This window comes from Hypanus sabinus, chromosome 29 (assembly GCF_030144855.1).
Source record: "Hypanus sabinus isolate sHypSab1 chromosome 29, sHypSab1.hap1, whole genome shotgun sequence".
Classification (NCBI taxonomy): domain Eukaryota; kingdom Metazoa; phylum Chordata; class Chondrichthyes; order Myliobatiformes; family Dasyatidae; genus Hypanus; species Hypanus sabinus.
Genome location: NC_082734.1, coordinates 13,148,665 through 13,163,298, shown reverse-complemented (window position 1 = coordinate 13,163,298; position 14,634 = coordinate 13,148,665). Strand labels below are relative to the sequence as shown.

The 14,634-nt window shown below is 51.4% G+C and overlaps 1 protein-coding gene across 5 annotated transcripts in view; it reads right to left on the bottom strand.

Moving 5' to 3' along the window:
• Positions 1-1,861: 1,861 nt before the first annotated feature.
• LOC132383010 (leukocyte antigen CD37-like) overlaps positions 1,862-14,634 on the bottom strand; it is a 62,154-nt gene continuing 49,381 nt past the window's right edge. For 4 of the 5 annotated variants that reach the window (XM_059953687.1, XM_059953691.1, XM_059953688.1 and 1 more), the window contains exons 8-9: positions 12,134-12,217; positions 5,437-6,558 (exon numbers count right to left, since the gene is read on the bottom strand). In XM_059953687.1, the coding sequence (XP_059809670.1) occupies positions 6,229-6,558; positions 12,134-12,217 (414 nt within the window). In that variant the 3' untranslated portion in view covers positions 5,437-6,228. The other variant, XM_059953692.1, reaches the window with a different exon arrangement.

Below are 14,634 nucleotides of genomic sequence, written 5' to 3'. Positions count from 1 at the left end.
GTTTGGCTGAGAAACTGGCGCGGATTTCTGGATCTTTGGAATCTCTTCAGACCTATACAGAAGGGACCAGTCACTCCGGAACCTGAGGGGGACTAATATCCTTGCGGGCAGGTTTGCTGGAGCTGTTCAGGAGGGTTAAAACTAATTTTGGAAGATTATGGGAACCGGAGTGATAGGGTTGTTGGTTTACAAGCAGAAGCAGTATGTAGTAAGACTATCAGGAAGGACAGGCTGATGATAGGGCAAAATTGCAGTCAGAGGGATGAGAAGCAGGGTAAAAGGGGACAAAATTGAAAACTATGATGGATAGAGGTCTGAGGGTGTTATATTTGAATGCACGCAGTATATGGAATAAAGTAGATGATCTTGCAGCATGGTTAGAGATTGGCAAGTACAATGTTGTGGGCATCACTGAGTCATGGCTGAAAGATTATAGTTAGGAGCTCTATGTCCAAAGATACACATTGAATCGAAAGGACAGGCAAGTAGGTAGAGTTGGTAAGTTGGTAAAAAATGAAATCTAATCCCTAGAAAGGGGCAACATGTAGAAAACCGGAGGGTGGAGTTAAGAGACTGCAAGAGGACAAGATCCCTGATGGGAATTATATAAAGGACTATGAACAGTGGTCAGGATGTGGGCTACAAATTACAACTGGAGATAGAAAGGGCATGTCAAAAGGGCAAAGTTATGATGGGCATGGGGGATTTCAGTATGCAGATAGATTGGGGAAATCAGATTGGTGCTGGATCCCAAGAGAATTTGTAGAATGCCTACAAGATGGCGTTTCAGAGCAGCTTGTGGTTGAGCCCACCGGGGAATCAGCTGTACTGGATTGGGTGTTGTGTGGAAGTTCGGGCGTGTCAAGAGGCAAAAGTGAGTGCGGTTGCTATTACTAGGGATAGCCTGGGAAGCTGAAAGGTAGATAAGCCATCTGGACCAGATGAACTACACCACTGGGTTCTGAAAGAGGTGGCTGAAGAGATTGTGGAGGCATTAGTAATGATCTTTCAAGCATCACTAGATTCTGGAATAGTTCTAGAGAACTGGAAAATTGTAAATGTCACTCCATTCCTCGAGAAGGGAAGGAGGCAGAAGAAAGGAACTTACAGGCCAGTTAGCCTGACTTTAGTGGTTGGGAAGATGTCAGAGTTAATTGTTCAGGATGAGGTTTCAGGGTACTGGGAGGCGCAGGATAAAATAGGCCAAATTAGCATGATTTCCTTAAGGGGTGATCTTGCTGGACAAATCTGTCAGAATTCTTTGAGGAAATAACAAGCAGGATAGACAAAGGAGAATTGGTGGATTTTGTGTATGTAGACTGTTGACAAGGTGCCACATGAGAGGCTGCTTAACAAGAGGCCATGGTATTGCAGGAAAGATACTAGCGTTGATAAAGCATTGGCTGGCTGGCAGGAGGCAGAGTGCGGGGAAAGGGAGATATTTCTGCTTGGCTGCAGCTGACTAGTGTTCCGCAGGGGCTGGTGTTGAGTCCTTTTTACATTATATGTCAATAACTTGGATGACCGATTTGATGGCTTTGTGGCCAAGTTTGCAGATGATACGAAGATAGGTAGAGAGGCAAGTGGTGTTGAGGAAGAAGGGAGGCTACAGAAGGACTTAGATGAGGAGAATGGGCAAAGAAGTTGCAAATGGAATAATATGTCAGAAAATGTACGGTCATGCATTTTGGTAGAAGGAATAAAAGCATAGACTATTTTCTAAAAGCATGTAAGCCAAGCTGGGATCCATGGAGCCCTCGGTCAATGGCTGGGGTCTGCGGCACACAAAAAGGCTGGAGCCTCGGATCTGAGTACGGAGGTTGCTCGTCATTTAAAACCCTTCAAAAAGACAAGAGTCTGATTCCACAGTTGAGCATTTATTAAAGATATAACTCAGATACAAACAGAGTCCTGGAACTTTTATACCTTAATACTGATACAACTTTGAAGTACCCTTAGATATAGTAAAGTGATCGGTAGCGACCGCACTGCTGATTGCATTTAGTACAACTCGGAATTAGAAGACACTGTGATTGGTGAGTGAGGTTTTCACTGCATTGACTGTTTGGGCCACTGTCACTCCAACTCAGAGGTGTGCCCAAGTGTTACAACGAGAGTGTGTGGCAGCCTTTACCAGTGGAAATAGACACTGAGCACAGGTACAACCCTCTCATCCCTCAGTGACACTGATCTCACACTTACTGTACAGGAAGGAATTATTTGTGTACATAATTAACTTGTTTAGCCAGTTATTAGTCACACTCCCTCAGTACTGTCCCTCTGACAGAGTGACACTCCCTCAGTACTGTCCCTCTGACAGAGTGACACTCCCTCGGTACTGTCCCTCTGACAGAGTGACACTCCCTCAGTACTGTCCCTCTGATGGTGAGACAATCCCTCAGTACTGTCCCTCTGACGGTGAGACACTCCCTCAGTACTGTCCCTCTGAGAGTGAGACACTCCCTCAGTACTGTCCCTTTGACAGTGTGACACTCCCTCAGTACTGTCCCTCTGACGATGAGACACTCCCTCAGTACTGTCCCTCTGACAGTATGACACTCCCTCAGTACTGTCCCTCTGACGGTGTGACACTCCCTCAGTACTGTCCCTCTGACAGTGAGGCACTCCCTCAGTACTGTCCCTCTGACAGTGAGACACTCCCTCAGTACTGTCCCTCTGACAGTACGGCAGTCCTTCAGTACTGTCCCACTGACAGTGTGACACTCCCTCAGTACTGTCCCTCTGACAGTGTGACACTCCCTCAGTACTGTCCCTCTGACAGTGAGACACTCCCTCAGTACTGTCCCTCTGACAGTGAGACACTCCCTCAGTACTGTCCCTCTGATGGTGAGACACTCACTCAGTACCGTCCCTCTGACAGTGAGGCACTCCCTCAGTACTGTCCCTCTGACGGTGAGGCACTCCCTCAGTACTGTCCCTCTGACGGTGAGACACTCCCTCAGTACTGTCCCTCTGACGGTGCGACACTCCCTCAGTACTGTCCCTCTGACAGTGTGACACTCCCTCAGTACCGTCCTTCTGACAGTGAGACACTCCCTCAGTACCGTCCTTCTGACGGTACGGCACTCCCTCAGTACCGTCCCTCTGACGGTGAGGCACTCCCTCAGTACCGTCCCTCTGACGGTGAGGCACTCCCTCAGTACCGTCCCTCTGACGGTGAGGCACTCCCTCAGTACTGTCCCTCTGATGGTACGGCACTCCCTCAGTACCGTCCCTCTGATGGTACGGCACTCCCTCAGTACTGTCCCTCTGACGGTGAGGCACTCCCTCAGTACTGTCCCTCTGACGGTGAGACACTCCCTCAGTACTGTCCCTCTGACGGTGAGACACTCCCTCAGTACTGTCCCTCTGACAGTGCGACACTCTCTCAGTACTGTCCCTCTGACAGTGTGACACTCTCTCAGTACTGTCCCTCTGACGGTGAGGCACTCCCTCAGTACCGTCCCTCTGACGGTGAGGCACTCCCTCAGTACCGTCCCTCTGACGGTGAGGCACTCCCTCAGTACCGTCCCTCTGATGGTACGGCACTCCCTCAGTACCGTCCCTCTGATGGTACGGCACTCCCTCAGTACCGTCCCTCTGACGGTGAGGCACTCCCTCAGTACCGTCCCTCTGACGGTGAGGCACTCCCTCAGTACTGTCCCTCTGATGGTACGGCACTCCCTCAGTACTGTCCCTCTGATGGTACGGCACTCCCTCAGTATAACTCCGGTGCCTCATCCTGAACTTTGGGCTCGCGTAAGGAGTGGTTCTGAAGCCAAGGCTGGAAGTGCTCGGTCACGTTAAAAAGATGTCAGCTCCCCCCAGAGAGAAGATCAAAATTGCAACAGTCTGGCTGATAGAGCGAGGAGGACCTGACTTGTACAATGAGCGGGAATGAATATCCAGATCCTGATACCCACAGCATGCAGCCTGTGATAAAGTTGTTGAAGAGCATGTCTATGAAATGTAAAATCGGGACAGGATTCTGCCGGAGTTTTCCATTGTGAGCGACAACATGGTTTACTCATGACCTTCTGAAGGCCCGATTCATCATTTCGCAAACCCCCTACGATGAAAGATGCCACTGCGCACAAGGCTAAACCCAGGGAAGGATCTCCAAAATCCCTTGAGTTGAGGGTGATCATGGAAACTTACTACAAAGCCTGTGCTCAGTGTGACACAAGCCAGGAGCTACTCTCTGTACTTTCATCGGAAAGACCCCTTCCTGTCCCACTGCTGATCGTCGCACAAGGCATCTTACAGAAAGACCTCCAGTGGGGTTTCTCTGGGCCAGTGGTATCTGCCCCCCCCCACCCCCCAGGCTTCGCAGCGAGAGGCCTCAGGCTCAAAACCGGCCGGCTCCTTGTTCGCTTTCTATCCGTGCTGCGTTGACAGTCGAGCCGGCGACTCGGCCTCGCGAAACAGACCAACGCTTAAAAAAACCTGGCAAAGTTGCCGCGCAATGCGCCCGAAGGTACATTATTTCACCAGTGGGGTCAGGATTGAAAAGACAACGGGCTTAGGCATTGTAATCAAAATGGAGAAGAATCATTTTGAAATAATTCGTTAACTATTCACTTCAACAAAATCACGAGGACTTTAAAAAAAAACTCCCTTTGAATTAACAATCTAAGGCTTACATGCTTGCTTCCAATTGTATGTTCTTCTCTCTAACTTTAGGGCGCTGTAATGAAGATTGCTACCATGCCCGCTTGGATAAGCAGTTCTGCACCAACGCTGGTTCTGGACCCGCAAGATGTCGAACTGTACTGAAAATGGTTCTGGGGAACCAAAATGGGCAGCAGCTGCCACTGTTAAGTCCAACTGACAAATCAACAATTATTCCCCTAAAACACCAATTCCCTTTTGACTTCTGCTCATTCAACCTGGAAAAATAGTTGATTTTTTGACGACCCAAGTAAAAAGCAAAATGCACTCATGTTGCTGTCTATATTGTCCAACCTCAGTCCGTTGGCCAGTCAGGAACAAACTGAAGTCCGGCGCGGGTGGAAGGGTTGCTCGGACAATATGTAATCTTTTCCGGCATGGAATGTTTCACCGTGGTCCCGATTCACCTCCATCGGGTCGATTTTACTCCCCGATAAAGTGCCACGATCTCCTGGATTGCGTTGAATTCATTTAGATTTTAGATTAAGGTTAGTAGTGGGTGGGCTTGTGGAGTCCATTTGATCCCAGAGGGTTCAGTATCAGAATTGTAGATCCCAGTCAAATCCTTCCAGGGATTAAACACTGAATTAGAAGTAAAATTATGGCAGGAAGATTTAAAAGAGAAAAATAAACTGCGCTGGCTTTCAAGTCCTTCCACACTTGCCCGCAATGTCTCCAGTTTACTGAAAGCGAATGAGTTTGTCGTAGTCGGGGTCGATGTTTCTACACAATAACATCGATAGCGACATCCCAAGGAGCTGTGGGAGAGGGAAGGGAGAGTGTGAGTAGAACGACTCCGACCTGGAGCGCAGGGCGGCGACGCGGTGTGCACTGTTTTACTGGAGAGAAGGTTCAAGCACTCAAGTCACCATTACACACTCACGTCCGCGGGACGGAAACCCCAGACCACCCCCTCCCACCCCGCTGCATGCACCCAGCTCATGGGTATACGCGCAAGAACTCGCAACACGATTCATCAGTAGGGAGGTGCGGCTCACAGCTGGGGCCTCCTCCCCAAAGAAGAGATCAGTGCCCTCGCTCGCGGGGTGGGAAGTCTTCCCCCGGCCGACTTTGACAACCTCACAGACGCCGGCCTGGTCACGCGGCTCGGGGTCCCACACACAGCTCGGTCACAGGCAAATCAGCCCATCATGCCCCCCCACCTCATCCCAGAGTTAACTGGTCCTGTTCCTCCCACTCCCTTCGCTCGCCTCTTCACGTGATGAGGGGCGCTGGCTCCTTCACGCAGCCCACAAGCGAACCTCAGACCCCCGTGCCCTCAGGGTGAAATTATCTTTCCACACCTCCAACCCCCTCTCCCCCCCCCCACCCATTCTTCCACCATCGATCCCGAACACCTCCGACACGGCAAACTTGCAAAGGGCTTTTAATTAGGCAGATAATGACAGGCGGCTCCCAAGGGACGGATCTCAGCTTTGCTGCGACTCACTGGTCGGTAATCTCTGCGTGGAGTAGTCAGTGTTGACTGGCACGCCACAATGTTGGCAGTGCACGAGTCCGCCTCATTTCACTAGGCCCTCCAAAATGCTGTACGGTTTATTCAGCGGCAGTGGATGAGTTATCTGACAGATCTAACTCTTCTCTCTCCTGTAGGGTCTGTTCTGTTGTGGTAGACGGCTGGGCTAACAGATCTAACTCTTCTCTCTCCTGTACAGTTTGCTCAGCTGCCGTCCCTCGCCCACTTCCCTGTGACTCCCCCTGCCTTGCTGTAAAAGATGGCTTAGCCGGCAGCTCTGTCTGCTCCAGGTCAACTCCAGAAGGGCCGGAGGGCCCAGCGGTTGCTCCCCTGGGCTGGAGTAGTCCGACTGCAGTGCTGAGCATGTGAATGTTCACCAACAGCACCGATGACAGGGCAAGCAGCATCAGCTGGAAGGAGAAGGCAGGAAAAGCGGCTGAAAATTGGCATTCACCTGACATATCGGCTTTCACTTGTACCGCCCCACCTTTGGAATTTGCGCCAACACATACACCCAGTGGCCACTTTATTGGGTAAACTTGCTCGTTAATGCAAATATCTAATCGGCCAATCATGAGGCAGCAACTGGAGGCGTAAAAGCTTGCAAGCATGGTCAGGAGGTTCAGTTGTTGGTCAGACCAAACGTCAGGGTGGGGAAGAAATGTGAGCTAAATGACTTTGACTGTGGGACGATTGTCGGTGCCAGATGGGGTGGTTTGAGGACCTCAGGTACTGCTCATCTCCTGGGATTTTCAGGCACAGCAATCTCTGGAGTTTACAGAGAATGGGGCAAAAAAACAAAAAAAAACATCTAGTGAGAGGCAGTTCTGTGGGGGTAAACACTTCGTTAACGAGAGAGGTCAGAGGAGAATGGCCAGACTGGTTCAAGCTGACAGGGAGGTGACAGTGACTCAAAGAACCACGTGTCACAACAGTGGTGTGCAGAGGAGCATCTCTGAACGCACGACACAGTGATCCTACGGCAGCAGGAGACCACCAACAGACACTCAGCGGCCTCTTTGTTAGATTCAAGATTGTTTAACGTCATTTCCAGTACACAAATGTAAAGGAGAATGAGATAATTGTTACTCCCGACCTGAAGCAACACAACAAAACCACAAAAGATAAATAATACAATAATGATGATTTTTTTTTAAAAACCCACAATATAAATACACAAGATAGCTTATATAGATGGGTTGATTAGGTACTGGAGTGGCCACTGAGTGGATGGCAGTAGGGTCTTGAGAGAGGGTTTGCATCCCAGTGTCACCAATCTCCACCTGAGCTGCTGCCAGAACCGTTTAGCTTGGAACCCTGTCCAATGTTCAGTCAGTTCCTCAATCCAATTCTACCACGTAAGATCATCTGATCCATATTACTGCTCCCTCTGCCTGGTATTGATTACACAGATCTTAATACACTGACAGCAACAACGGATGCTGATAACACTCTTTTCTATTCAATCCATTTTTTGAGGGGGAATGGGAAAAGGGAAGAAGAGCTCTCGATTCCTAATTTCTCTCTCTCTCAGTGATGAGAATTTCCTTGAGCTTGACCACAGTGACTCTCACTAGAGAAACACACACACACGCACGCACACACACACACACACACACACACACACACACACACACACACACTCACACACACACACTCACACTCACACTCACACACTGACCCTCACTGGGGAAACAGGTTCCACACACACACACTCACACACACACACTCACACACACACTCACACTCACACACACACACACACACACACACACACTCACACACACTGACCCTCACTGGGGGAACAGGTCCCACACACACACTGACCCTCACTGGGGGACGGGTCCCACATACACTGACCCTCACTGGGGGGACAGATCCCACACACACACTGACCCTCACTGGGGGAACAGGTCCCACACACACACTGACACTCACTGGGGGACGGGTCCCACACACACACTGACTCTCACTGGGGGACGGGTCCCACACACACACTGACACTCACTGGGGGACGGGTCCCACACACACACTGACCCTCACTGGGGGACAGGTCCCATACACACTGACCCTCACTGGGGAAATAGGTCCCTCACACACTGACCCTCACTGGGGGACAGATCCCACACACACACTGACCCTCACTGGGGGAACAGGTCCCACACACACACTGACACTCACCGGGGGACGGGTCCCACACACACACTGACTCTCACTGGGGGAACAGGTCCCACACACACTGACCCTCACTGGGGAACAGGTCCCACACACACACTGACCCTCACTGGGGGAAAGATCCCACACACACACTGACCCTCACTGGGGGACAGGTCCCATACACACTGACCCTCACTGGGGAAATAGGTCCCTCACACACTGACCCTCACTGGGGGACAGATCCCACACACACACTGACCCTCACTGGGGAAATAGGTCCCTCACACACTGACCCTCACTGGGGGATGGGTCCCACACACACACTGACACTCACTAGGGAAACAGGTCCCACACACACTGACCCTCACTGGGGAACAGGTCCCACACACACACTGACCCTCACTGGGGGAACAGGTCCCACACACACTGACCCTCACTGGGGGATGGGTCCCACACACACACTGACCCTCTCTGGGGGATGGGTCCCACACACACACTGACCCTCACTGGGGGAACAGGTCCCACACACACACTGACCCTCACTGGGGAACAGGTCCCACACACACACTGAACATCACTGAGGGATGGGTCCCACACACACACTGACCCTCACTGGGGGAACAGGTCCCACACACACACACTGACCATTACTGGGGAACAGGTCCCACACACACTGACCCTCACTGGGGGACGGGTCCCACACACACTGACCCTCACTGGGGAACAGGTCCCATACACACACTGACCCTCACTGGGGGAACAGGTCCCACACAGACACACTGACCATTACTGGGGAACAGGTCCCACACACACTGACCCTCACTGGGGGACGGGTCCCACACACACTGACCCTCACTGGGGGAACAGGTCCCACACACACACTGACCCTCACTGGGGGATGGGTCCCACACACATACACTGATCCTCTCTGGGGGACGGGTCCCACACTGATTCTAACTGGGATATTGGTTCCTTTACCATGCAGTCCCAGAAGCCACTGGCACAGTTTTGTACCATCAAAGTCAACCCTATAGCAATTTGCAGGCACAAAACTAATGGCTTTCGGGACCGCCTGTTCAAGGAAGCCAATTAAACTAGAGGAAATTTTTTTTAACAAAGACGAAGATCTCACTGTAAGTAAGAACTGGAATTTGGTTGTAAACAAGGTGGGAGAGCAGAAACCTGATTGGATGAGCACGAACCAATCAGGAAGGACGGAGGATGGGGGTATAAATCCCACTGGACTAGACATGCCCAGGTGTCATCCCTGACGAAGATGGCAGAGTTTGTCATCAACACTTGTACCTGGCTGTAAGCCTGAGAAGAGTTTAGTTCATACAATGTCTCGTCACCCCATAATTGGCGTGGAAATAAATAAACACACTCAGAAACACTCACACGACATGCAGATGTTAGCTTTCAGCTGTTCAAGTGAGAGTTACCTTGCCAATATTCTAAGTAGGAAGCTCTGGGTGCAAATGCAAGCAAACGAAGGAGATTTGGGTTAGTACAGCAGGCGACTGACAACACAACACTTCACACACTTGCAAACACAGGCAGCTGTAAAAAGCACGTTTTCCGCTCCCCAACACCACCCACCCCACCATCGGTAAAATCGACCCTGGTCCTGCCGGCCATCCAACTCCCCTAACTCACCATTGGTCAACTCATTGCCTGAGCCCACCTCCCCCAAAGGAGCTAACAAGTCAAAAATGCTGGATGAACTCAGGTCGGGCACCAGCTGTGGTGGGGAATGGACAGTCAGCGACTCGGGTCGAGGCTGTCTGTGTTTGTTGCTCCAGATTCGCTGAACCTCGGTACACTTGACAAAGAGAAACCAATTTTGCTTTGTAGGGTTGTTGGCCGAACCTGGAGGTGATGACGCAAACGTTTTGTCGCTAGTCAAGGTGACATTGTCGGTGCACAAGTAAGTATTGTTTCTGCTGGGTGCTTGTGTTTATATTGGTTTGACTCGCTGTTCTGCGTGATCGGGACCGAGGGGTGAGCGCTGGACATCCGAGGAACTGACAACCAGCGATACGGGCCGACGGAGATCATTCAACCTTCTAGTTGGCCAGGGCCCAGTGGAGACCAGCAGCCAGCACGACAGCCTAACAATCAGAACGATAAGTCGGACGATTATAAACACGAGCACTTGGCAGAAACAACTCAATCGGACGCCGATTTGGTGATGAAACGTTTGCAGCCCAACCTCCAGGCTCGGCCAACAACCCAACAAATGAGCAGCCAATCCGAGCCACCAACCCCCCCCCCCCCCCTTTCATTTTGGTTTGCCAATTCATCTGCCGTCGCTCGTCTCTGTTTTCCTCGCCTACCGAGAAGGCTCTTCAAGGCGTACCCACTCTGCAGAAATTTCCAGCGCTCCCTGACCGGAGTTCTCCAAGACCCTCCCTCTCTGCTCCCCCTCTGCGGGTTCCCCTGGTGCCCCCGCTCTCCCACCACACTCTCATGCGGACTCACTAAACTGCCCAGGCGAACGTTCTCAGCCCAGAACATCGACTGCTCATTTCGCACCACAGGTGCTGGGGTGCTGCAGATTCAAGCCCCTCCAGTCCGTGGTGTGCCCTCCTCTCCCCCCACCACTACAGGGTTACTCTGTCCAAAAGTTACCTCAATCACCCAGACCAACCTCTCCCACCTACGTTCTCCACTACCCATTACCTGCTCCACCCCTCACCACAGAGAGGTGCTGCCCTAAATTCCCCAGCAGACCCAACCTGAGGTCCTTGTCTCCCGATTCCCTCAGTCCCAGAACACCCGCTCCCGCTGACCAACTCCTTCCACTAACTCTCTTCAGAAACTGCTCCGAGGTTTCCATTCCCCACAAGCGTGCCACCCATCCCACTTGCTCACCTCCCGGGTGAGCGTCTCCGTTCGTGCACCCTCCGCCATCTCTTCCAGCACCACAGAATGGAGTTTGCAATCTCCTGGAGCCCAGGTTTAGGGGTTGAGGAGCGGAGGGTGTTGGAAGAGGCAGAGTGGGCACGGGAGACGGGGGGAGGACTTCCTCCGGCCCTGCTGAATACTGACCCTCGCTCGCGAGGCTCTTTCTCGCCGACATCCCCTCCCTGGACTCACCTCCCCCCAACCCCCCACCCACCGACCATTTCAAACTCTGCAAACTTCACCACGGTCGAGACAGCAAAGCCCGGGCACCTGGTGGGGAGCATTGGGAGGTCGGCCCAGGATCCCGCACGCTCAGTCCGTTTCCAGCCCAGGCAGCATTCCAGGCTACAGCAGAGAAGCTGCAGGAACTGAACACAACATGGCTTAGTGGCAGGCCCTGGTTCCATCCCAACCCTCACCCTGAACCTAGCCCTGCGCGGGAAAGGCGTAGAGAGGCACGGGCCAAATGTGGACAGATGAGACTAGCTTCAACCGTAAGATGTAGGAGTATGTCTGATCCATTTTCCCAATCTCTTGCCTTCTCTCCTCATCCATTCGTGTCCTGTCCAATGAAGACCCGTCAATGACTTGGCCTGTGCCAGCAAATGTTACAGCTTAGGTAGACATCTTGGGCTGAAGGGCCTGGTTCCATGCGAAATAACCCCACCACCTCCCCTCCGACTGAACACTCCGCAGAGTCTGCCACTTGAAACAGCAACTCTAGCTTCTCTTCCCGCAGATGCTGACCGACCTGCTGGGTGTTCCCAGCATTTTCTATTTTTCTTTCAGGTTTTCAGCATCTGCAGTGGGTTTTTCTCCCCTCCATTTTTCACATACACACCGTGAATCTGACACTCCCCCCCAATCTCACTGTGCTCTCTCTCTCCCCCCATACTTGGCATGCTCTCCACAGCGACTCACCTCTACCACGGTGATACCGATGCAGATGATTGTTATGCTGATGACATTTTCTTGCACCCACTCAAACACCCTCCTCCTGCAGCCCTGGGAAAGAAAGACAAGAAGCCCGGTCACCTCGGCAGCGTTTCCATGCCTACATCCAGCTTTACCGCGGCGAACGGTGGGACCCTCGACTGTACCGACTGTTGGGGCCCATTGCTCCCAGACAGTGGCCGCTCAGGGAGATGAAGACTTGCTTTTATTCATCCGGGCACTGAGATCCAGGGTCAGAAAACCAAGTTGCAGCTTTATTTAACTCCGGTTAGGGTGCACCTATAGAGTATTTCACTCAATTCTGGTCTCCGCAGTACGGGAAGAAAGCGCAGGCTTTGGAGAGATTTACCAGGCTGCCTGGAGTAGAGGGCTGTGGTGCAGATGAGCGGTCAGTTGGTCCCCTTCCAAAAGGTAAAAGCCAGGACCTCCTGATTATGGATCATACCATCCGGTGAGGCAGTATTTTTGCTCGCTTTTGGAATTACTTTTTTTTTACTGTTTTTTATTGTATTTTTTAAATTTTTATCTCGTATTGCTCTGTCCTTCTGCTACAGAACAGCAAATCACACGGCATATGTCAGCGATGATAAACCTGATTCTGACTCATTCAGTACTGTGCAAAAGTCTTTTAGGCACATATATATAGCGAGGCTGCTTAAGACTTTACACAGTACTGTGGTGATTTTATGTACCGTACGGTACTGCCGCAAAAAAAACCCAAAATTCATGACATATGTGAGTGACGATAAACCTGATTCTGATTTAGGTCTCTATTGTGGGCTGAGAGTGGGAAGAGGGCAGGGAGAGGGGCATCGTGGCTGGGAAAAAGGGAAGGGAGTGGGACGCAGAGAGACATTCTGTAACGATCAATAAACCAATTGTCTGGAATCAAATGACCTTGCTTGGTGTCTCAGGGCTGGGTGAACCTGAACCCATAACACCCCACCCCACCCCACCCCACCCCCGGCACTCCTGTCTGTCCCACAGCCCTCTACCCTCACCATTCACAACATCCTTTGTTCCCACCAGATTTACAAACTCGCTCTCTGCTCCACGCTGACAAATACAGTACTGTGTAAAAGTCTCTGGCACCATAACTATATGCAACACGAGTGAATCTGCAGAGGCTGGAAATAAATAGAAACACAAAATGCTGGCAGAACTCAGCAGGCCAGACAGCATTTATGGGAGGAGGTAGTGACAACGTTTCGGCCGAGACCCTTCCCGAAACGTCGTCACTACTTCTTCCCATTGAGCAAACACGAGGAAATCTCGGCCCAAAACGTCGACAGTGCTTCTCCCTATAGATGCTGCCTGGCCTGCTGTGTTCTACCGGCATTTTGTGTGTGTTGTTGTTCCTCCCATAGATGCTGCCTGGCCTGCTGTGTTCTCCCAGCATTTTGTGTGTGGTGTTGTTCCTCCCATAGATGCTGCCTGGCCTGCTGAGTTCTGCCAGCATTTTGTGTGTGTTGTTGTTCCTCCTATAGATGCTGCCTGGCCTGCTGAGTTCTGCCAGCATTTTGTGTTTTTTCCATAACTATATTTGATGGTTCTGGGCCTCTGTTCACTGGGATTCAGAAAAGTCAAGGGCGGATCTCAGTAAGACCTATTGGACTCGATAGATTGGATGTGGAGAGAAAATTTCCTATGGTGGGACAGTCTAAGACCAGAGGACGCAGCCTCTGAATTAGAGGGGTGTCCTTTTTGAACGGAGATGAGGAAGAATTTCTCCAGCCGGAGTGTGGAATCCATTGCCACAGCACACGTGGAAGCCAAGTCATTGGGTATATTGAAGGCAGAGACTGATAGATTATTGATTAGTCAGGGCGTGAAGGGATTTGGGGAGAAGGCGGGAGGTTGGGGCTGAGAGGGAAAATTGGATCAGCCATGATGAAATGGCAGGGCAGACTCAATGGGCCAAAAGGCCTAATTCTGCTTGTGTGTCTAAGACTTTTACACCGCACAGTATTCAGCCAGAACCCAGACTACCCTGGGGTGACAGTCTCTGATATTAAGTTGACTGGACTCTCAGCACCTACCCACCCACGCTGGTTCCAGGGATCGGTACATTGTTAATTGCTGGAAAATTATCCGTCAGATGGACACTTAACTTTGGAGCCACTCTGACTGTCCCCATTACAGGAATGGTGTGGAGACTTTGGAGAGGTGCAGGAGGTTTACTAGGGTGCTGTCTGGGTTAGAGGGCAAGTGCTACGTGCAGAGATCCTCACAAACTGGAGGATCAGAGGGGCTGCGGGGAGTCCTGACAGAAGTTTGTGGGACTTCCAGCAGTTCTCTGGCTCTACTCAGTATCAGAGAATGCGGACAGTTTACAGCCTGAAATTCTCACCCTTCACAAAGGGCCACAAAACAGGGGAAAAACCCAAAGAATGAATGACGGACAAGATTAGAACCCTGAAGACCACACCCCCCCCCCTCCCCACAGCAGCGGTGTGTCAACCCTTGCC